We start from the raw sequence: 24,761 nt of genomic DNA, 5'->3' as shown, positions 1-24,761 counted from the left end.
CCCATATCCGCAAATACCCCTTTAGGCCGACAGGTGGCACCCAGTCATTACACATGCATCGTCTTTGTACCGTTCAACTTTCGGCATTCTCTGGTCTGACAATGGTGAGAAGAGGCCCTAAGTGAAGCCGTCTCTGGTGTAGGCCAATCAGTATCAACAACAATGGATTTATTACCAGAGCATGTTTGTTTGAATGTTCCCCACAAGTACTGTGCAGTTAATCCAGTACTTGATTCCTTCATAAAGGTATCTATTTGGTCTTTGAACATCTTACCACAACTGCTGTTTTATTGCCAGAAAGGGTAAAACTTCTTATTTTTCATATACCGTGTTTGTTCGTTGTATCAGCATGAATAATATAGACAGTCCCCAGGTTACCGAACGATCCATAACCAAAATTTTCCATATTTCGGAAACTAGACAATTCCTCCTAAATCAAGATGAAAGCCCATATTCGGAAAAAGCTGTAGCCTCCCCTACCATTTTCTCTCGGTACTGTAACGCACTGTTGTGTATCGTGCTGTCTATCGCTACATGTATCGTATCATATCGCTATACATATCCTCTGCACTTCCTATGATTATTTTAATTTATCGAAAATCTACCCTAACACTACCCATAATTTAACTAATGGAACATATACTGTATCCAATTATTTATGAATACCATGAAATATTTTTACATTGCTAAAAGAGAGCAGTCACTTACGAATTTTCGTTTACCGTATTTCAGGCTAGGCCTAGACTTACACATTTGGTTAGGCCCGCCTTACGCCTCGCAATGCGGTATTCATCCGCAACCTCACCATGCTGCACTACTTGTGCTTTGGCTGAAGTGAGCAGGTAAAAAGGGAATTCTTAACTTGAAAACTAAACTCTCTATTTTACCAGGTAATGCCCCACTGAGCTATGTAGTATTTCTTCAGAAGCTTATCACGTGTACATTTCTCGCAGCAGGCAAATATAGTAAATTCGTGGTGATGCTGTGTGGAGGAAAAAACCACGTGACCACAGGGATAGAGACATGCAAACTCAAAATATACAGCATGCACCATTAGATTCGGGAGCAAACCCACACGCTCTTGCATACCAGGCGAGGTAGTTAACATCTCCGAGCCATCGTGGCGCGCACTAGACCTCGCTTTGAGTATAGTCATTTTTCAGGTAACAGCCACACCCCTCCAACACCCCACACAATGTGCACCAGTTTCTGGTTAGAAAATTACAGTGCAGAGTAGTCTGTTGTTCTATAAACGTGGTGGTAGTTGTTGCATTCCTGAAGACCACCATGTTACCAAACAATCGCGTTGTAATAAATAATAAAAGTGGTAAAGCACAATCTTGATTTGAAGCTTTCGTGACTGCAGGAATCCATACTCTTTGGTTCTTTCGGTAAAGTCACGTAGGTATAAAATAAAATAAATCACGACGTTTTGGGCGCAACACAAGCGTCCGTCATCAGGTGAGAAAGCATGGTCTGCTGCTGAGGCAGACTGTTTTAATAGGTTTGAAATGGGTGTAACCCAATGGTCATAAAGAAGTGGCCAGGGCTAGTGATGTTAATGTGAGAAATTAGCATGTAACTGTAAGATATGAGAGCGGCCTCCTCGACGAGGGAGTGCAACCCAACGGGTGCAATCCAAATGTCATGTGAGCATGAGAGTGCAATCCAAAGGCATGAGAGTGCAATGTAAAAGACATGTGAGCATTAGAGATCTCAGAGACACAGAGTCGGAAATAACAGCTGACATAGGCAGGTAGGATGGAATCATCAGTCAGTTAAGACTTTACCTGGTTAATAACGTACTTCCAATGATTGCTCAGTTTGTACCCATCCTCTCGGTTAATCTCTGAAGGTAGCCGGTAGGTTTGCAGAGTACCTACGCCTTGGAAAAATCTATTTCGTGTGAGCCCACAGCGTTAAAACAATGATCGGCAACGGCAGAGGTATTGGTCCTACCGTGTTTTAGATCTGCCTTGTGTTCACGAATGCGGTCCGAGACATGTCGTTTCGTTTCCCCAATGTAATTGCTGCTGCAACCACAACTCAGTTTTTAGACACCAGGGTATTGCATTTCAGGAATCACATCCTTTACAGATGGGATTTAATCACGGATTTTGTGTACTTTGTTGAAACGAACCAGCTGTTATTTCCAACTCTGTCTCTCTCTATGCCTCTCTCTTAGATCTCTCATGCTCACATGTCGTTTGCATTGCAGTCTCATGCTCACATGTCCTTTAGATTGCACTCTCATACTCACATGTCCTTTGGATTGCACCCGTTGGGTTGCACGCCCTCGTCGAGGAGGCCGCTCTCCTATCGTACAGTTACATTATAATTTATCTCATTAACATATGCTAATCTCTCATATTAACATAGCCACTTACGTGCCCTCGTCGAGGAGGCCACTCTCCTATCTTACAATTCCATGCCAATTTCTCACATTAACATCACTAGCTCTGGCTACTTCTTTATGAATCTTGGGCTACACCCATTTCAAACCTATTAAAACAGTCTGCCTCAGCAGCAGACCATGCTTTCCCACCTGATGACGGACGCTTGTATTGCGCCCGAAACGTCGTGATTTTATTTTATACCTAAGTGACTTACCGAAAGAACCAAAGAGTATGGTAAAGCAAAGTCCGCGATAATGCGTGAGATGACGCATAACGCCGGACCTGAACGTTTAAGGAAGCAGCGACTAGAAGCATCCAGCAGCATTCCAATGCATTGTGCGACAATGATGCTATGCCAAGATAGCAGTCATTACGACCATTTACATACTCACGTGACATAATTCAAGTTCGCTCCATTGCGTTATAGCAGTCCGCGATAAAGCGCGAGATACGTAACGCAGGCCGAACAAAGAATGGAGGCGCGTATAGTGTATCCAGCAGCATTCCAATACGCTGTGTGATGTTATGCCGAGGCAGCCGTATGACCGCTTATTCCTACTCGTGCTGCGACGTAGTTCCGTTCGCTCGATCACGTTGCATACAATTCACAAAAATGTTTCCCTGTAATACATTCTTCACTTTGCATATCCAATTTGCATTATGAAAACACAGCATTACAGGATAACTGACTGTATTTGTTTTCAATCACGTCTAATTAACCGTATCCATATGCATGCATGGAAATATCTCAGCTGTGTTGAAATGTTTTATTTAATTTGAGCTTTGGGTCAGATCTCCGATCAGGTTATATAATGGGATATTACGTGAAAACAGGGTGAGATTATATGGTACGGTTTCATTTAACAGTATACGGTTCCCTTTTTTAAGAACGCAAACCAAACGTACATACAGAGAGTCCATGACTTATGAAGGAATGGGTTTTATGTTCCCCAGAGCCGTTCGTAAGTAGATTTTTTGCCGTATCTTAGAACTCAAGAGTTAATTGTACAGTAAATACGGTCAGTCCCATAAAAAATATGATGGGGATTCAATAAAAGCAGGGAAGCATAGTTAAACTCATAAATAAGAAGATATTGTACATGTTCACGTAATATTGCGATAAATACTGTATAGTGAATAACATTTTACGTAAAATAAAGTAATAAAATAATAAAAATAAAACATAATAAAATAATTCTCACGACGTTTTGGCTACAACGCAAGCAGCCGTCTTCAGGTGAAGAATGAGACACTGCCGAGCTTGGAGCTTATATATAAGCTGGGTTGGAGGTGGAAGAAGAGCGCCTTAACAAAATAATGTGCATATCAAGAGGAATTTAGCATATTCATGGGAAATGCGTAGGAGGTGGGCGGGGGGGGGGGGGTTTCAAAGTCATATTATGCCCATGCATTATGCAGGATTAGCAGCATCAAAGGGAGGGGGTAGGGGCTAGCATTAACAAAGGGAGGGAATGTTAATAGTATGTAGAAGCAATGAAACATGTCAATGAGAGCGGTGGCAGGAGACCCGCAGTGGAGCAAATAATGCATTCCCTGTGGAGAACACAAGATACACAGTCAATGCCAGTGAGTGGACTGCGGTCTGAAAGTCACCGTGAACGTGAACAACAATCAGTTAAGATCCGAAATGGTTTATTACGTCCTTCCAATGATTGCTGAGCCAGAACATTCCCACCCTTTGTTAATGCTACCGCCTACCCCCTCCCTTTGATGCTGCTAATCCTGCATAATGCAAGGGGCTTAATATGACTTTGAAACCCCCCCCGCCCACCTCCTACGCATTTCCCATGAATATGCTAAATTCCTCTTGATATGCACATTCTTTTGTTAAGGCGCTCTTCTTCCACCTCCAACCCAGCTTATATATAAGCTCCAAGCTTGGCAGTGTCTCATTCTTCACCTGAAGACGGCTGCTTGCGTTGTAGCCGAAACGTCGTGAGAATTATTTTATTATATTATATTTTAATTATTTTATTACTTTATTTTACGTAAAATGTTATTCACGAAAGCTTTAAATCGAAAAAAAAAGTAACTTGAAATAAATAATCGTTTCTTTTTTCACTCACCGAGTCCTGATGCTAGCTCACTTGTCGGAAGGGGACAGCAACACAGGGGGATGCGGGCGCCTCGTCACATCTAGTGGAGGATCGCTCTGCCGAACAAAGTAGTTCCGCAGTTCATCTTACGGGGAATGTTCGTAAGCACGCTGGCTGTTCGTAAGCACGCTGGCTGTTCGTAAGCACGCGGGCTGTTCGTAAGCCAGGAAGTTTCGTATCCCCGGGACCGCCTGTATGGTACCGCATTTTGTTTTTTCAGGAAAACAACCCAAACGCATAGAGGTACCACACCGTGAGTTTTTTTTGTATTACCGTAGTTGCAAAAATTTTCCTGGCAGCAGGAGGTGCCATCGACGGTGCCTACGAACTTCGGCAGTTTTCTGAGGATGTACTGTTTCATCTGGTCCTTGAAGGTGGATGCATCGCACTGTGCTTTTGTGGCACAGGTTCTGGCCAGGTAACGAATACCATCTGAAATGAAAAAGTAATTTGGAGAGAAGAAACAAAAAAAATCTGCAGTTAAGTATAAACGAGGATCACGTACAAGTACAGTAAAGCCATTCCCCCTCGCAGGTTTTAGCCATTGCGGTTTTGTTACAAATTTATGAAGTTAACCGATCTCAAATGAACATGCTTTGATATATTACAATATATTATTAGAGCACATTCGTTTGCATGTTTACCACAAGAACTGTGTGTGGTTAAGGCTGTACATGATGCCTTACAATAAGGATGTATTTGGTGTATGAACATCTTAACATAACTGTTGTATTGCCAAAAAGGGTATAACGCCTATTATCGTTTCATTATTGTTATACTGGCATCAAAGGCATACCATAGATATAAGCGCTGCTCAACGCGAGATGTAAGTGCTCTGATACTTTCCATTGTCTTTGCACCGTTCAGCTTTGGCATTGTTCTCTGGTCTGTCACTGGTGCAGAGACAAGGCCGTTAAGAAGGTTGCTGTCTCTGGTGTAGACCAATCGGTTCTAAGCACAATGCTTATATTACCGGGGGACTCGAAGAAAAATCAATGCAGTGACCACCACGGGGAGACATTTCCAATACACAACAGGCATCGTCACGGTCCGGGATTTAGCCCACTGCCTAATGTATACCAGGCGAGGGAGATAACATATCCAGGGAGAGAGATAGACGCAGACTCCAAATATACAGCAGCCTTGACCCGGAAGCACTTACTTTGAGTCAGTTGCATCGTCACGCACGAGTCTTGCCCGGCTCCACAGTAAGGTTCATCAGCAATCTTCAAATCAGCACTTCCGATGTGGCAAAAAGCACTGTTTGCTGCAAAATTGTACAAAAAATGCGTATTAGGTTTTTAAATTCAACCATTTTTTTTACCAGGTGTAAGGCCCCAATGAGCTGTTATGTAGTAGCGCTTTCAGAAGCGACCTGGCCATCACAAATGATAGCAACTCAACGAGGTGACTGATATGGTTGTGGAAATTTACATCAGCCAAATACTCTAAACCCATGTTTCTAAATGTGAAAGGAAACAACGGAGGACCCGGCTTAAAAATCCATACGACCACCACAGGGCATAGAGAGACGCAAACTCCACATATAACAGCAGCATGCATCGTCCGGGTCGAACTTCACGAACCTCCTGCATATCAGGCGAGGTAGTTAACATCTCCGAGCCATCGTGGCGCCCACTAGACCTCGCTTTGAGTATAGTCACTCTCCAGGTAACAGCCACATTCCTCCAACACCTCACACCATGTGCACAGTGGCGGCTCCTGCAAAATCTCTCAGGGGGGGCAAATGTCTGGATGATTGATAAGGATAAGGTCCACCCATGCAATTGATAAATTAACAGCTTAAGCATGTAAAGGCAACTTCACTTCTTTAATATTAATGAAAAATAAAGTGACTCTTACAATACATCTTGTTTGTTTCTATGTCACTATTATTACAATCCACTTAGTTTATTTTATTAAAGATTCCACTAGGTGGCGACAAATAACATTGTTGACTGAAACGTGCTTACGTATGATGACGTAAGCACGTTAGTGCGAGCCCTCCCGGAAGCCATAGAGAATGCATTGCAGCGCCCGCCTTTCGAAAAAAAACATCTTTGAATGTAAGTCTATGGGACCACACGGGGCGATTCTCAGCCAGAGTGAAATCGCCCAAAAAGAGGCGGTACTCCACAGAACGTGACATGACGCTGATTGGACTATATCCAGAGGCACAGTAACGGCTGAGATTGGTGGTGCGTCGCCCAATCGCCCTAATGAAGAAACCGCCCCTGCATGTGCACCAGTTTCTGGTTAGAAAATGACAGTCTCTTCTCCTATAACGTATGGTAGTTGTTGCATTCCTGAAGACCACCATGTTATATGACGATCGCCTTGTAATAATAAATGTAATGTAAGTGGTAAAGCACAGTCCGAGATAATGTATAACGCAGGACCTGAAGGTTTAAGGTAGCAGCAACTAGAAGCATCCAGCAGCGTCCCAATGCATTGTGCGACGATGACACGCAGAGGTAGCATTCATATTACGACTGCTTATTCCTTCTCACGTGACATAATTCAAGTTCGCTCAATTGCGTTATAATATATTATTTTAGGAGGTAAAGCACAGTTGACAATAACGCACGAGATGATACACAACGCAGACCGAACAAAGAATGGATGCGCGTATAGGGTAGCCTCTAGCCTCTAGAAGTATCCGGCAGCATCCCAATACCCTGTGTGATGCGATGTCAAGGCAGCCGTATGGCCGCAGTGACGTAGTTCCGTTCGCTCGATCACGTTGCATCCAATTAACAAAAAAAATCCCTGTAATACATTCTCACTTTGCATATCCAATTTGCGTTATGAAAACACAGGGTTACAGGATAACTGACTGTATTTGCTTTCAATTACATGTCTAATTATCAGAATCCATATGCATGCATGAAAATATTTCAGCTGTGTCGAAATGTTTTATTTCATTTGAGCTTTGGGTCAAATCGCCCATCAGGTTATACAATTGGATATTACGTGAAAACACGGTGAGATGATATGGTATGGTTGTATTTAACATACACGGTTCGTGTTTTCAAGAATGCGACCCAAACGTACATACGGAGAGTCCTTGACTTATGAAGGAACGGGTTTTATGTTCCCGAGAGCCGTTCGCAAGTAGATTTTGGTGTATCTTAGAATAGTTAATTGTGCAGTAAATACGACCAGTCCCATAAAAAAAGTTATACGGTTTCAATAAAAGCACGGAAGGATAGTTAAACTCACAAATAAGACATTTTATATTTTCACGTAATACTGCAATAAATACTGAATAGTGAATATAATTAAACATAAAATAAAGTAACATGAAAATGTTTTTTCGGTTAGCTTGTCAAAAGGGGAGTGCATCACGCGGGATGCGGGGGCATTGTCACATCTAGCGGAGGATCGCTCCACCAAACAAAATAGTTCCGCGGTTCATCTTACAGGGAATGTTCGTAAGCACGCAGCTGTTCGTAAGCACGCGGGTGGTCATAAGCACGCGGGCGGTCATAAGCATGTGGGCATTCGAAAGCCCGGAAGTATCGTATCTCCGGGACAGCCTGTATGGTAACCGCATTTAGGTTTTTCAGGAAAACAACCCAAACGCATTTAAGTACGCCACCATAAGTGTTTTTATTACCGCGGTTGCAATCAATTTCCCGGCAGCAGGAGGTGCTATCGACGGTGCCAACGAATGTTGGCTGATGATCGAGGATGTACTGTTTCATCTGGTCCTTGAAGTCGGACGCATCGCACTGTGCTCTTGTGGCACAGGTTCTGGCCTGGTAATGAATACCACCTGGAATGGAGATGTAATTGGAGAGAAGAAACAAGAAAATCTGCAGTTAAGTATAAATTACATATAACTTGCACGTGTATGTAATGAAATCTAACGTTTTTTGTTGTTGGTAAAGCGCATCCCAAAATGTGCAAAATAAGAGGATGACATACAAACACAGCAAAGCCATTCCCTCTCGTGGGTTTTAGCTATCGCGGTTTTGTGACAAATTTATGAAGTTAATCGATCGCAAATGAACATGCTTTGATATATTACAATATATTATTAGAGTACATTCGTTTGCATGTTTACCACAAGTACTGTGCGGTTAATGCTGTACATGATGCCGTACAATAAGTATCTATTTGGGGTTTGAACATCTTAACACAACTCCTGTTTTATTGCCAGAAAGGGTATGAAGCCTATTCGTATCTCTTCATTATTTTTATACTGGCATCAAAGGTATGCCATATATATAATCGCTGCTCAACGCGAGCTGTAAGTGCTCTGATACTTGCCATTGTCTTTGCACCGTTCACCTTTTAGCGTTGTTCTCTGGTCTGTCACTGGTGCAGAGACAAGGTCGTTAAGTAGGCTGCTATCTCTGGTGTAGGCCAATCGGTTCTCAGCACAATGCTTATATTACCGGAGGACCCGAAGAAAAATCAATGCAGTGGCCACCATGGGAAGAGACTCCAAATATACAGCAGGCACCGTCAGGGTTCAGGATTTAACCCACTGCCTAATGTATACCAGGCGAGGGAGATAACATATCTCGGGAGAGAGATAGACGCAGACTCCAAATATATAGCAGCCTTGACCCGGAAGCACTTACTCTCAGTCAGTTCCATCGTCACGCATGAGTCTTGCTCTGCTGCACATAATGAATGTGTTTCAGGAATCCCTAAAGCAGCACTTCCGGCGTAGCAGCGAATCAGTCCTGCAAAATTGTACAAAGACGCATATTAGTAATTAAACTCAACCTTTTTTTTTTTTACCAGGTGTAAGGCCCCACTCAGCTGTTATGTAGTAGCTCTTTTTTGGAAGCGACCTGGCCATCACAAATGATAGCAACTCAACGAAGTGACTAATATGATCACGTGGAAATTTAGTGCAGCCAACCATTCTACACCTGTGTTTCTAAATGTAAAGTGAAAAATCGGAGGACCCGGCTTAAAAATCCACGGGGGATAGAGAGATGCAAACTCCACATATAACAGCAGCATGCATCGTCAGGGTCGCACTTCACGAATCTCCTGCATACCAGGCGAGGTAGTTAACATATTCACGGGAAGAGAGACACGTAGCTGGAATGGGCTTAATGTAAATAATGGAGTTAATGATGACCATGGATTGGACCCATAGACCCACGTGACTGCACAGTACACCACGCCCACCAGTGGAGTAATCAATTCAGGGTACGGGAAATCTATTCAGATTCGGATGGACGCTGTACAGGTAACACACACATTTACAGCTTCGCAACAACTTAGCTATATATAACTGTTTAATAATTACGGTTGGACTGTAACTTAGTCCCACCGTTGCGCTAATCGGAGGTGTGGGGGGTAGTGTATAGTAGTACATTCTAGTTTATAGCAGTGTCTAGTGTAGTGGAAAGTCTAGTTAATTGCGGTGTTCTTCAGGAACATTTCTAATGCAACACAAGAGGACAGACTATATACTAACTAAATGAATGCAAACGTATAGCTGAGGAGTGGAGTGAAAAACGTCACCTTCGACGCTCATAGCGAGCCAGATGACAGCCGCCAGAACATGAATCAGGGTAATGTTCATGCTGCTCCACCTGCAAAATACAAAAACACACACCACGGTCATGCTGGCAGCAGCGTATTTTGGCTAACAAACGAACGATTGTGGTCACCGCATTATCGCGGCGCTTTCAGATTGTGCTGCTTCTGCGGCCGTCTGGAACGCTCTTCCCTGTGATATTAGGAAGCTACTGGGAGCCATGCAACTTTTTAAATCATTACCATCTAGGTTGACAATCTTACTTCTTTAGAACTGCTGCTCGTTGTGTTTAGTTTGCTGTTCTTTCCCCGCACCTCTGATTAGCTACATATGGTGTTAAATAAGTTCAACATACATATTCACACTACTATACACTACTCCACACTATACCTACTATAATCACCCAGGAATGTCCTTACCTCTCGTGACGTCACTCAAAATCGACCAGCCCCCCTCATTAATAAACATGAGCAGGTGACGTCCTCCACATGGACCGGACCCTCAATAATCGTGAGCAGGTGACGTCACTCCACATTGAACAGCCCCCCTCATTAATAACCATGAAGAGGTGATGTCCTCCAAATGGACACCCCACCTCCATCTTTCTTTTTTTCTTCTTTTTTTTTATAAAAGTCTCCGCGCGCTCGCGCTTGCGGTCGATTTGACTCTCGGACGGTGGGCTTCACGTAGAAAGAAATTTGACAGGCGGCACGCCCTAAGCCCTGCGGTGGGAATAGGCTATTCCGTTTTCCCATCCGTAAACTTTAATGTAGTTTAATTAACACATTTGTGCCGTTTCTATTATTCATTATTTACTTATTACGCGACATCGACCGTACCAAGTGACGACAATTGCGTGGGGGGGGGGCGGACCCTGCCAAATGCTGCGCGTTCGCTCGAACTCACGGGGACATTTCCTTTTACGCGTTTTACAGCCAACACATACACACATCACGCTGCCGATATTTCTTCACAGTGTCATATCCTCTTCGTCCCCCCTAACACGATGCGTCCAGTTTATAGTACATACTCCATAGATAATAATATTTTAGTGCTTACATACCATTATTCTTGCACGGGCGGGGGATGCTGGGAGGGAGGGTGGCGGCCCAGACCCTAGCCTGGCAATGTGCCAACTCTGCCGCCTCGCCAATATAGGCCAGGACGGGGGCTACGCATGGCACAAGGCCTCAACACGCCTCTGGTAAGTTCCTTGCTTCTTACGCTAACTCAAGTTCATTGTTCACTATTGTTAAACACATTAGTTCACAAACATTACAATAATAATGTTTGTGTGCAGATCATTAATCATGTTCATTGCTTATTATCATTATTAAACAAATACGTTACCAGATATTGTGTGCAGGTAACAACTCAGGTTCATTGTTTACCATTATGAAACAAGTTGACAGATGTTACAATAATTATGTTTGTGTGCACAAAAGTCTTTTTGGATTTTTACGTTGCTCAATTTTCACTTTTTTTGCTGCGCTTTTATGACGCTGCCACAGTCTACTGCCAGTCTGTGATTTCTGATTACTTCTTAAATACATTTCTATTGTTTCCATCGCTAACGTCACGCTATTTCCTCATACGTAGTACTGCCATACTGATAGCTGTGTCATCATCAGGGATTACTGTGCCCGTCGATGTGTGTGTTTTTGAGTCCATATGTGTGTGCATGTCGAGCCATGCGTGTCTTTAACTCTATGTGTGTGTTTGTCTTTTTCGAATGGACAACGCCCCATGTGTGTGTGTACGTCAAAGTGTTTATGTGTATGTGTCAGTCCATTTGTGTGCATATCATTCGCTGTGTGTGTGTGTAAGTCCATGTGTGTGTGTCTTCGTCCATATGTGTGTGTGTGTAGGTATATATGTGTGTTTACGTCAATGTGTGTGTAAGTCCACGTATTACTGTGTGTGAGTCAGTGTGTGTGTGTGTGAGTCGCTGTATGTGTGTACATCCATATATGTGTGTGTAACTCCATGTGTGTATATCTCAAGTCAATGTCTATGTGTGATAGGCCACGTGTGTATGTGTGTGTACAGCAATGTGTGTGTCACTCTATGTATGTATGTGTGTAAGTCCCTGTATGTGTGCACGTCGATATGTGTGTGTAACTCCATTTGTGTGTATCTCAAGTGCATGTCTATATGTGTGTGAGTCCATATGTGTGTGTGTCTGTAAGTCGATATGTGTGTGTGTGTCTCAGTCCATGTGCATGTGTGTTAGTCGCTGTGTGTGCATGCCTCCATGTTAGTCAGTGTAACTCCATTTCTTTGCGTGTCTGTAGGTCCATGTGTGCATCTTAGTCCATGCGTGTGCTTTATTGACCTGCTCAAGGCCTATGATACCATCAGTAGGCCTGGCCTCTGGGTTGCTCTTTGTGCTTTCCGAGTCCCTGACCCACTGATCACCATCCTAAAGGATCTTCATGATGGTGAGCCGCCCCGCGTCTAACTACGTGTCCGTGATTCAGAGCAATTCCCTTTACACCTTGGGGTGCAACAGAGATGTCCTCTGGCTCCCACATTATTTAATATATATTTGGACCACGTTGTTCGTCAAGCCTTCAATGCCTGTACCGGAATAATTCCCATCTGCTACAGATATAATGGGAGGCTGATCGATGCCCGGGTGCGGTCAAGGGATGGCACCCTATTGTTCAACCACGTTATGTATGCCGATGATCTGCTAATTGAAACTCACTCGGAGGAGGAGTTCGAGGCGCTGCTGCTGAACCTGGAGCTTGCCACCAAGAGGTGGGGCCTTACCATCAGCCCCACCAAAACTAAGCACCTGCCTGGCTATTTTGTACCATCGGACACTCCACCCCCACAACTCCCAATTGGTGATGGGGCAGTTGTGGAGACAGTGGAGAGTTTCCCTGGGCAGTGTGCTAATGACCGGCTCCGGTTTAACAGCAGAGGTCTCACTCCGAATCAGTCGAGCTGCATTATCTTTTCATTGGCTGCGTAACACTGTGTGGAAGCTACCTGGTCTATCACTCCGTACGAAGCTTAAGGTCTTCTCGGCCACGGTCATTCCCTCCCTTCTCTACGCTTGCGAAACTTGGACCCCCCTAATAGAACATCTTCGCTGATTATAAACATTTAGGATGGCCTACCTATGATCCATTCTGAGTTTAATCAGGCTGCATTATGTGAGGAGCTCACAAATCCTCCAAAGATGTGGACAAAGTCCCATCGGTGACCTCCGGCAGGCAAGGCTGCATTGCCTGAGTCATGTAGCCCGCATGGCCAGCCACCGCATGCCTAAACAGCTTTTGTTCGGCCGGATCGAGGGGGCTAAATGGGCGCGGCACGGGCTGGAGAAGACATGCAGTGATATGGTACAGGAGCTGAGTCCACTTGCGGATGACTGGTACCAGCGGTGTCAAGATTGGCCTCAGTGGAGGAGGCTCCTGAAGAACGCTACTGGGCAGTTGGAGGCAGTCACCCTCCAACAACAACGGAGGGTGGAGGAGTGCCGCTCATAACAACGAGCGGAGCGCCGGGTGGCTAAAGCACAGAAGGTTGCCACAGTAGGGGCCACAGGTGGAGCATCAGCCAGCCATCTCAGTCAGTCGACCTGTGCCATCTGGGTTTGCCCCGTGACCTCCTGCCAGCAGGCGTTTGACACTTCACGTGGCCTCAAGGTGCACATAGCCTGGCACAAGCGTTGTCGTGACGTCACCGCCACTTAGTGGCGAATGGCGGTTTTTGTTCAGTCTATGTATGTATGTGTGAGTCGATTTGTGTGTGTAACTCTGTGTGTGTGTGAGTCCATTTGCGTGTGTAACTACATGTGTGTCTGCCTTTTTCGCCCAGGCAACGCCGGGTACTAACCGCTAGTTCCCCTTATATATTCCTCAGCCCCCTTTCTCAAACCTTCTTGTTCTTGTTTTTTTTACCTTTAGCCAATCTCTGTTCTTCCCCTCTAACGGAGTCTGTTTTCCAATTTCTCATTCAAACCTTATACCTCCAATTCCTTTAAGAGTCTGTCCCGACCAATCACGGTAGAGGCCTCTTTCTGCCAATCGGAGAACGTTGTTTACTTTCAAATTGCCGTTCGGCTGCATATTGGCTTGGGGTAATTTTTCTGTCATTACATCTGTATGCATGATGAGCTTCTTTCACACTTTCGAATCCAACCTTCCCATCTCCGCTCTAATGTGTAACCGAAGCCTACTCTAGAGTACAATATTGGCGCACACACAATGTAAAGAACGATCGTTTGATCGATTTCCATCACATCCACAGCGGACCAACCGTCGCAAGCCACCGGTGATCAGGGGACCCAACACGTTGAGAACCACTGGTCTCGCACAATAAGTAAAAGGTTTGTTTTCTTTCCCAACCGGCGGCCTAAAAAAAAGACAACCACCACAGTAGTTTGAAGGTAAGAGGATTGTGTTGACAGAAGTAGAAGACAAATTTAAATAGTGAAATAAAAAAAGCCAATGATGGGCGGAACCTGGACTGGTTCTTTAAATTAAATATTGAATTGCCACATGAGACGACGAGTCTGTATAAAATGTTAGCTTGTTAGGCTTCGAAGATTCGATGATATTAAAGCCTCAAAGATTTGAAAGAATATAAACAGATAACAGTGCAAGTTGAATAGAGTGTGTAAAAAAGCAGCAAGTGATACGATGCTGTATATACAGTAGTTCTCATCGATAATTTAAAAGCACTTTACAATTGTAGGGGTGTCAGGGGAAGGATTCCCACCAATAGGAGGGTTAGTGGGAGGGGTAATCGAGGAGATATAGCGGGAAAACGGGTGGGAAGAAGGGACCTTTGGCGGGAACGAGATTGGGACGGCAGGGGACAGGTGTGGATGGGAGAAAAGGATTAAAAGACGAACCTCTTGCAATCTTGTGTCGGCTCTCCTTTACACAATAATTCTACATGGTGCATTAGTTATTGGCTGGTGGGGAAAAGGGATGGGATTCGAGTGTAGGGGAGGAGAATGGATGTCTAGGAAGGGTGATGATAAGGAAAGGGAGAGGGGTGAGGTTAGGAATTGGGAGGATGGTACTGGAGGGTAATGATAAGAAAAGGTAGCACTGGCGTGGTTAGGAGGAGGCTGGTTAAGGTTTTAAGGACGAGGCTAGGAGGGGGTAGAGGGATAGAATATTGAAAAAGAGATGAGTCTTGAGGAACGGAAACATGGTTCGTGAAGTTGCCCTTTTGACGTGCAGTGGTAGTTTATTCCAATGGAGGGCAGCCAGAAGGGAATAGGAGCGGAGACGTGACTGGGCGTCGGGGAGGTGACGGTGTAGTAGAGCCGAACCCGGTTTAGCTAAACATGGGTTGAACACAGAGGCACGTTTTTCAACAACAAGAAAATGCAGCACCTTCCTTTTTTTTGCTTTGGCTTGCCGTTTTAAAAAACAGATACTCCCCAAATATAAATAAATAATAAACCAGTCCACGCTTTTCTTCACAAGGGGATCGCCTTTCAAAAAAATGCTTCAAGTCACGGTGATACTTTCGGGTTTTAAGATTTAAAAGAGATAACTTTTTGCTTTGTTTATTTAAAAAAGTTAATTCACCGCTTCTGCAGGGCAGCTGTAAGATGTCAAACATGCGGAAAAGTACACCGATGATATATATTTGTGTGTGCGTGCATGTGTGTGTGTATGTGTTCGTGTGTGTGTATATGCATGCATGTGTGTATGTATGTGTGTGTCGCTCAGACCCCCTGCCCCACAGGATTGGAAGGATGCCCTGGTGGTCCCCCTCTTTAAGAAGGGGGACCGCACAGACTGTAACAACTACAAGGGCATCTCACTCCTCAGTGTGCAGGGAACAGGTGGCAGTAGGAGACTGTATAGAGAAGCATTAAATCCACACACATACACGTTGAGATGATTGGAAACAGGCAGCCTAGGGAGGACAGGGAAATGTACAAGTTGAGATAATTCAAGACAGGTGGCACAGTTAGAGTAGAGGGCATTGTCTTTTAAACTGATTGGTCCACACCAGAGACAGCCAGAAAATAAGGGGAAAACGCCTATTGGTATATTTTGGTACTGGCAAAGGAGGTCCCATGATGTAGCTGCTTACCCCGAGCCCTTATTACTCTGGTAGTGCGTTGTCTTGAACTGTGCGCCTTTTGGCGTCATCTGGTCGAACACCATATGAGACGAGGCTCCAAAGAAAGCTGTCTCTGGTGTGGACCAATAAGTTTAAAAGACAATGCATAAATTACCAGAGTATTGTGTTTTTGTTTGCATTTGACTGCAAGTATTGCGGTTAATGTAGACATGATTCCTTGCAAAAGGTGTCAGTTTTGTTGCCAGAAAAAAGGGGAAAACCCCTATTGGTACATTTATAGTAGCCCAATACTCAAAATGCGTGATGTTGATTCCAAATGTGGAGGGGAAAACCGGAGGACCCGGAGAAAAATCCCCGTGACCAAGGGGAGAGAGACATGCAAACTCCAAATATTCAACAAGCGTCAGGATTGTGATCGAATCCACGACCTGTATACCAGGTGTGATAGTAAACATATCACTAGCCACCGTGGCCGCCACGTGATGGAAAGTGTTGAGTCAGATCATTTCTTGCACGCACGCACGCATTTGAGAACGAGGAAGTCCACACAAACAGAATATATTACACTCCCTCCAGGCAAATACCACATTTCATCGTTACAGACAAGACAGGCTCCTGCCTAGTCCTCATGAATACAATGGCATAAACACCAATGGCAAAAAAGAGCACTCTCCCTCAATGGCATTTTCCCCTTATCAAATGATCAATCATTGTCAGCCAGCAGCAAGTCAACGTTGAACAAATGCCTCTCCAAATCGCACTCTAATCTACCCCTAGATTATCTGGCAATGCGACAAATGCTCACCCAGTACCTGTCACGCACGGCATGACTTCTGTGCTCCGTTTCCTTCAGTGGGGCCGTCCTCTTGTATGCATTCCTTTGGCTGCCACTCAACATCGTTGACCATGAACTATGTATGTGTATGTATGTGTATGCATGTCTGTGTATGTATGTAGCGAGCGGTGGCGCATTGGTTAGCTGTTATGTGAAACGAACCCGGCGACCAGAGTAGGTGGCCAGCACCACGCCCGGCTTCGTTTGTCTCCCCAGTGGCGACATTTACTACACATTGGATCAGGTACTCATTTGAGGCTGAATCGAGAGTCGGTTAATTTCGCCGCTGGTGTTGGTGACCGTTAGCGGGTATCGAACTCTGCCGGGTTCACAGTGCAGTGTATCGCTAATCGCTCCGCTACCACTCTCCACACATAATCACACTCATTCACTCTCACACATTTACTCACTCTGATAAAACGGGAGTACGTACACTACTTTATACACTGAAAGGTGTGCCAGTGGAGAATTGGAGTTAGACCCCTTCTTGCTGCAAGGCACAAGTAAGGAAGTTCAAGAAGTTTAACACGTAGGCTTCGCGACCAATATCATCCATAATAGAGGTTTTTTTTGGGTTAGATTGCGTAAATATATAAACTCGATGATGATGCAGGCAGTGATGAGAGGGGAACTGGGTACTATTTGGGCACCACATGTACAAGGATGGACAAGAACAAGATAGTGGAAAGTGTGCTCAGAAAAATGGAAAGAACCGGAAAAGGGAGGAAGACCTAACACATATTGACTTGACGGTGACTATTTAGAGATTGGTGCCAGAAAGATGTACCTACTAATTGAACAGTTGGGCACAAGACAAAGGAAAGTGGAAACAAATGATGAAATGTGCAGTTTAAACCTACAGGGATATCTGTCCATGGATCATGATGATGATGATGATACGACAATGAGAGAGAGTTAAAACCTAAAAATTATAGCCATTTTAAATATAAAAGCGACGTTGTGGTTGGTAATTAGTTGTGAGAGGCACCGCGTTCCATTCTGGTCCGGGAGCTCATACACATTATAACCGGCCAGACGTTAACTCCATCGCGTGGTATACAGGAGGTCGTGGGTTCGATCCCGACACCGACGCCTGTTGTGTATTTAGATTTTGCGCATCTCTCTCTTTCCCCGCGGTCGTGTATATTTTTCTCCTGGTCCTCCAGTTATTTTTTCTCCAAATTTAAAAAACGTCCGTTACTGGGTACGTTTTGCACGAAATAATCGTGAACGTAGTCGTGGGTTTAACTCTCCGACACAAAACAACCTGTTAGTGCTGAACTAGTAATCTAATTGTACAAGTTTTGTGTTACGTGATAAGCCAATTCGTTGAGCTATCATTTGTGGCCAAGTTGCTTTTGAAAATTTGCTATATATCTCAGCAACAGCCAAATATCCTAAATGCCTGTTTTTTTTTAATATCGAGGGGAAAAGAACTGGAGGACCCTGAGAAAAATCCATGCGACCACGACGGAGATAGAGAGAGAGACACGGAAACTCCAAGAAACAGGCATCATCAGGGTCGGGATCGAACCAACGACCTCCTGTATACCAGGCGAGGTAGTTAACATCTCCCTAGCCACCGTGGTCTCACATAGTAAACTAGTGAAGTCTGCGCTAGTGTGAATGTAGAAATAGCACAACCACACAAACTTTCTCCGGTAAGCTCTCCTGTGGCTAAGCATCAACTTTGCCGTTCAGCTTCTGAACATATTTTGCTGCCATGCACAGGGATAGACGTCTTTCCTACGCAGTCGCTAAACGCCGTGCAAACTTACGACAAATATTCAACGGAGGTATTAGGAAGGAAGAAAATCCATCAAAGGTCAACCCAAGCGATTTCCTGGCTGATATGCAGATCAGAGGTATTGTACGTTTTCCACAAAATAAGCGTGAACTTTGTCGTGGGTTTAATTCTCCGACACAAAACAACCGGTTCGTGCTGAACTAGCAAACTAATTGTACACGTTTTGTGTTACGTGACACAAACCCCTTACTGATATTGGCTGTGTCAGGTGATGGTGGCTGATTTAAAGCTACATTTATATATTTTAAGCGATCAAACCAGAAATAAAATCCTTTATTACCGAAAATACTGAGGTTTTGTGACTACCATTACTTAATCGTTTTTTTTACTAACAACAACCAAAATATGCAACTAATCAACTCCCCTACGTAAGATGGCTCTCATTTGTTAAAGTAACTATTTGTATTTTTTCTTGGAGCAATCGACAGAAACGATAGCATTGTTCAGAAAAAAATTTACGTGGCAGGTACCCCTCCTGGTAAAACAACTTTACAAATCTTCCTACTTAAGTCACAATGTGCCTTGGCGTGCCTTTATTTCGATGCAAGAACGACAGTGCCCAATTACAATTTAGTGATACGCAACGGATATCACAACAGCGCGTGTGTTGCACTTACCGACTTTGAAAATTGTTGAGAAAGGAGCTGAAAATCTACGACCAGGCGTGAATCTCGATCTTCAAACGAAGTCAGCGGACACTCACACGGTGGATCTGTGTGCGCATATATATAGGAGTTAAGGGGCCATCCATATAGCACGTACGCAAAAATCTGTCAACACTTGACCCCTACCCCCCTCCATTTACACACGCGTACTTTTTACACCCCCCCCCCCCACCTGCGTACGATTGACGCACCTTCCACCCCGAATCCTATAGAACTGCCGATATTTAATCCACGCAGAAACGATCAATGATTAATAATATTAATGTGTTTAAGCAAACAGATAGTTTGCTTGTCTCCCTGCAGTCGTGTGGATTTTCCTCCGTGTAATCGGGTTTTCCCCTCTACATTTAGAAACATGCTTTTCAAGTATCTGGCTGCTGCTGCTATACATTTCCACGTGGTGATAAGCCACTTCGCTGAGCTGCAACCATCTGTGATAGATTTCGATTTAAAGCTTTCGTGACTGCAGGGATGCATCTTCTTGGTCTGTCTCCCCGACAGACTGGTCTTCACCTGAGGACGGCTGCTTGCGTTGTGGCCGAAACGTCGTGAGAATTATTTTATTATGTTTTATTTTTATTATTTTATTACTTCCCTTCTACGTAACTTTACTGAAAGAACCGAGAAGATGCATCTGTGATAGCTATGTCGCTTCTGAAAAAGAGCTATACTTTATAGCTCAGTGTCCTTTACACCTGGTACAATAACAAAGTTATTCACTCACCACTCACTCACCACTCACTCACCACTCACTCACCACTCACTCACCTACACACTCACTCACCTACACACCCACCCACTCACCCACCCACTCACCCACTCACTCACTCACCCACCCACCCACTCACTCACTCACCCACCCACCCACTCACCCACTCGCCCACTCACTCACTCACCATTCACTCACCACTTTCTCACCAGCTGGAGGCCCGTGTCTGACTACGTGGAGCAGCAGTTTGAACAGTTCACCACTTACTCACCACCCACTCACCACTCACTCACCCACCCACTCACCCACCCAACCACCCACTCACCCACCCACCCACCCACTCACCCACCCACCCACTCATATTTCCACGTGCTTTGTGCGGCGCTTTCAGGTGCGCTTCAGCAGCCGTCTGGAACGCTCTTCCTTTTGATATTAGGAAGTCACGGGAGCTATGTATTTCAAATCTAGTTTGAAAACTAATTAGATTTTTTAGTTTAGTTCATTGTCCTTGGCCCGCACCTCCGATTAGCACTGTTGGATACGTACGGTGCGAAAGAAGTTCAACATACATAACATGAATACAGGCAGGTGACTAAGTAATCATGGAATCCAGTTTCTATATTCCAAGACTAATTTCAAAATGAATTTCAAGTGTTTAAAAGGGATGATATTAAAATAAATGTTTTCATTGCAAGCTTAGATTTGGAAGAGATATTAGAGAAAAGTGACTCGGTGCCAGAGGGTACGTTTAAAATGGCAAGAATGCGGAAAAGTGCAAAGGTCTGCTGGATATCTGTGGGGATCTGGCCATTGCATGCAAATTCAGGATTATGGCTGCGAGATTTTCCGCAGTGATTTAGCGCACTGCCCTCTAAACCCCAGTCACCTGAGTTCGATTCCCAGCCGGGACTAATATGTTATTTAAAAACTTCAATTCCTATTAGGCTCGGAGTTATACGTGAGATGAGCCATGATTCATTCACACAGTGTTTCTAAATGTAGAGGGAAAAAACCAGAGAGCCCAGAGGAAAATCCACGCTACTTCTGGGGGAGAGACATGCAAACTCTAAATATACCAGACAAGGTAGTTAACATCTCCTAGCCACCGTGGCACCCAGGACTCTGGCAGGGCTTTTTTGTCGTCTTGGTATTATGACACCTGCAATATCCATTCTAGCAAATTGCAAACATCAGTTGAAATTCGATCGTCTAGCATGACGGTTGAAGCAATGGAATGTTTAGTTTCTTTAATCCCTCCAATTCTGTCCTCCCAGCAGTATGAATGGGTATTCCAGAGTTCGTCGATCAGAGGGTGAGTGCTTCCAGTTCCACAAATACATCTGGCCACTATAATAACAGAAGGGCAGTTTATACATATTAAATATATATTGTACTTAGCTGCTTTGCTCCCACATCTACCCCTCCTTGCTTGTACCAATTCGCATTGGCCAGAGTGATAGGGTTACGACAAATAACCCCCAAACATGCACAGGGAGCAGAGCCCCTTAAATCCACAAAGTGAGCTGACAAAGGGGATGTGTGTGTACGTGCTACGTACTCAACCAGAAGAAAACCAACAGACCTCTGTCCATCCACTGATGTATAAAGAGCCACCAAAATCCACGTCATTCATTTTCGTTTGTGTTTTTGTTGTTGTTACATCATTCAAAATGATAGACAGTGAGGAATCGTGAAAAATAGGGGGGGTTGGTTAATATATAACTTCCACGTAGGGGCGTCATGATGGCAAGATGTTAACTACCTTGCCTGGTATATAGGAGGTCGTGGGTTCGATTCCGATCCTGACGCCTTTATATTTGGAGTTTGCATGTTTCTCTCCTGTAAGATACCCGAGTTTGATTCCCGCTCACGGCACCAACACCAGCGGCGATTATCTGAACCGGCCTTGGGCCTCCCCTAGGTCGACTCAGCCTTAAATGAGTACCTGATCCGATGTGTAGTAAACAGTGTCACTTGGGAGACAAACGAAGCCAGACGTGGTGTTGACCAGCTACTCGGGTCACTGGGTTTGTAGCGCATTACAGCTAACCAATGCGCCACTGCTCGCCACATACATACATAGATTCATACATATAAAGATACATACATAGACATACATACGTACACACATACATACATAGTTCATGGTCAACGATGTTGAGTGGCAGCCAAAGGAATGCATCCAAGAGGACGGCCCAACTGAAGGAAATGGGGCACCGAAGTCACGCCATGTGTGGCAGGTGCTGGGTGAGCATTTGTCACATCGCCGAATAATCTAGGAATAGATTAGAGTGCGATTTGCAGAGGCCATTGTTCAGCGGTGACTTGCTGCTGGCTGACCATGACTGATATTTTGCTAGGGGGAAAATACCATTGACGGAGAGTGCTCTTTTTTGCCATTGGTATTTATACCACTGTATACGTGAGGACGAGGCAGGAGCCTGTCTTGTCTGACATGATGAAATGTGGTATTTGCCTGGTGTGTAATATATCTTTTGTGCGAACTTCCTCGTTCTCACGAGCGCGAGTGCGTGCAAGAAATTATCTGGCTCGACACTTGCCATCACGTGGTGGCCACGGTGGCGAGTTAGATGTTAACTACCTCACGTGGTATACAGGAGGTCGTGGATTCGATCCCGACCTGACGCCTGTTGCATATTTGGAGTTTGATTTTTCTCCGGGTCCTCCAGTTTTCTCCTCCACATTTGGAATCAACATTAAGCATTTTGAGTATTTGGCTACTATAAATGTCAACGTGATAAGCCACTTAGTTGAGCTGTCATTTGTGATAGCCAGGTCGCTATTGAAAAAGAGCTCCATACATCCGTGGGCCTTCCCTGACGGGATCCCACTCCAAATGATAGCCCCGAGCTCCTGCTCGGGGGCCCCCTTTTATCCTCCCAGCCTGGTTTCGATCTGCCTTGGCCACGCCCCCTTTAAAGAATCTACTAGCGGGTTCCCGGGCTTTCCTCACGTGCCCCTTCTGTAGCCTTTCCGCTACATCCCTCTCTCTGGTTTATCACGTGACCCACTGTCAGTCAGGGCTGTTGTAACTGCAGATCCCTTTTCCCGTCAACAACAAGCGCTATGCTGCTAAGTGACCGATGCTATGTCACAACACACCTATAGGATGAGTAGTCCGACGACTCTCTCTAGTTTTTCTCTGTCGTGGATAATCTTCAGCCAGGAGTGACGTGAGCACAAATAATTTCGCTCTCCACCACGAGAATGAACAAATACGGGGCAGACCTCGCCGTACGCGTTGGGGCAGAACAGCATTCCACAAATAACAGAACTGGTGGGAAAAATATCTCCACGTTCCTGGGTTCAAAATAATCACCTGCCCCCCCCCAAACATCTCGCCAACGCGGTGACCCCAGACTGAGAGGTTTAGGCTGAGAGGTTTTTATTTTTAATGTGCAAGTAATCCTGCAAATGCACGTTTGCGCGGGCACAGCATTGTTTAATCTATCTCCGTCGCAGAGGGTCGTCTTTTTGTACCCTCACGGCACACCTGCCATCACGAACCATGAGAGATGACGTCACGTAACCACCTCTCCACTCATTCGAGGATTGAAGTTGGAGGTACTTCTTAAGTGTGGGACGCAATGATTGGTTACCACTGTGCCACCCTTGCCACCCAGAAACAACCGACAAATATTAGTGAACTTTTAATAATACATTTTATTCAAACGAAGATCTCCCGTAACAATTAGACTGGCGTAAATAACTCCTTAATGCATGCATACACAAGCTAAAACTATTTTTTAAAATCTTATTTTAAAAGGTAAGGTCAACTGAGCTATATAGTTCATTCTCAGAAGTGACCTGGCAATCACAAATGATAGCTCAATGCAGTGGCTTATCACGTGGAAAATTATAGCAGCAAAATAATCGAAACGATCTAAATAATCTAAACGGAGAAAAATCCACTCGACCACACGGAGAGAGAGATGCAAACTTCAAATATACAGCAGGCGTCATGGTGAGGATCGAACTTACGACCCCTGCATACCAGGCGAGGGAGTTAGCATCTCGCCACCCTATGGCATCGTGAGGTCCGTAAGGGCCGTCCATAAATGACGTCACGCGATTTTGGCATTTTTTTGACCCCCCCCTCCCCCCCTCGTCACACGGCGTCACAAAAAGTCAGACCTCCCTCAAATATGACGTCACAATGCTCTGGCCCCCCTCCCCCCAAAAACCATATTTCCATTTTGAAAATAAAACATGCTTCAAATCACTTTAAACCATTGCCATTGTAGTGCGTTAATGGAGAGTACAATTATAACAATCACATATTCATTCCACAGAATGAAAAGCCCTGGTAGAATCATGAGAATCAAAATGTTTAATAACAATCATTTTTTATGTATGCTTCTCCATTCTCCCATGGAGAAGCAAAATGCTAATTCATGGAATGAATAAAAGGTAACCCTAGTAAATTTAAATAATCAAATACTTAATCATGAAAATTAAGCAAAAATAGTGGTTATAACAATTGTATTCAATTAATATTTATTTATGTGACGCCACATTTCTCAAACACCCCCTCCCCCCCTAGGTGCGTGATGTCATTTATGGACGGCCCCTTATCCAAAATTGTATTCATGAAAGGGCTGCGACAGTTCTGTGAATTTGTCTCAACTATGCTGCC

General features: G+C 44.5%; 2 protein-coding genes across 2 annotated transcripts in view; both read right to left on the bottom strand.

Annotated features, from left to right (window-relative positions):
• LOC133339061 (uncharacterized) overlaps positions 1 to 20,350 on the bottom strand; it is a 254,530-nt gene extending 234,180 nt beyond the window's left edge. The window contains exons 1-2 of the mRNA XM_061547183.1: positions 20,303 to 20,350; positions 19,348 to 19,442 (exon numbers count right to left, since the gene is read on the bottom strand). The gene's annotated coding sequence lies outside the window, so the exon portion shown is untranslated. The remainder of the gene's footprint in view (positions 1 to 19,347; positions 19,443 to 20,302) is intronic.
• Positions 1 to 24,761, bottom strand: part of LOC133339060 (uncharacterized) — a 75,557-nt gene that overhangs the window by 34,013 nt on the left and 16,783 nt on the right. Inside the window, exons 2-6 of the mRNA XM_061547181.1 lie at positions 10,007 to 10,077; positions 9,106 to 9,210; positions 8,133 to 8,291; positions 5,676 to 5,780; positions 4,787 to 4,945 (exon numbers count right to left, since the gene is read on the bottom strand). Of these exons, the coding sequence (XP_061403165.1) occupies positions 4,787 to 4,945; positions 5,676 to 5,780; positions 8,133 to 8,291; positions 9,106 to 9,210; positions 10,007 to 10,067 (589 nt within the window). The 5' untranslated portion in view covers positions 10,068 to 10,077. The remainder of the gene's footprint in view (positions 1 to 4,786; positions 4,946 to 5,675; positions 5,781 to 8,132; positions 8,292 to 9,105; positions 9,211 to 10,006; positions 10,078 to 24,761) is intronic.

This window comes from Lethenteron reissneri, unplaced genomic scaffold (genome assembly GCF_015708825.2).
Source record: "Lethenteron reissneri isolate LAM-NWPU_2019-01 unplaced genomic scaffold, ASM1570882v1 scaffold_1640, whole genome shotgun sequence".
Classification (NCBI taxonomy): Eukaryota; Metazoa; Chordata; class Hyperoartia; order Petromyzontiformes; family Petromyzontidae; genus Lethenteron; species Lethenteron reissneri.
This window is presented reverse-complemented; position numbering and strand designations above follow the sequence as displayed.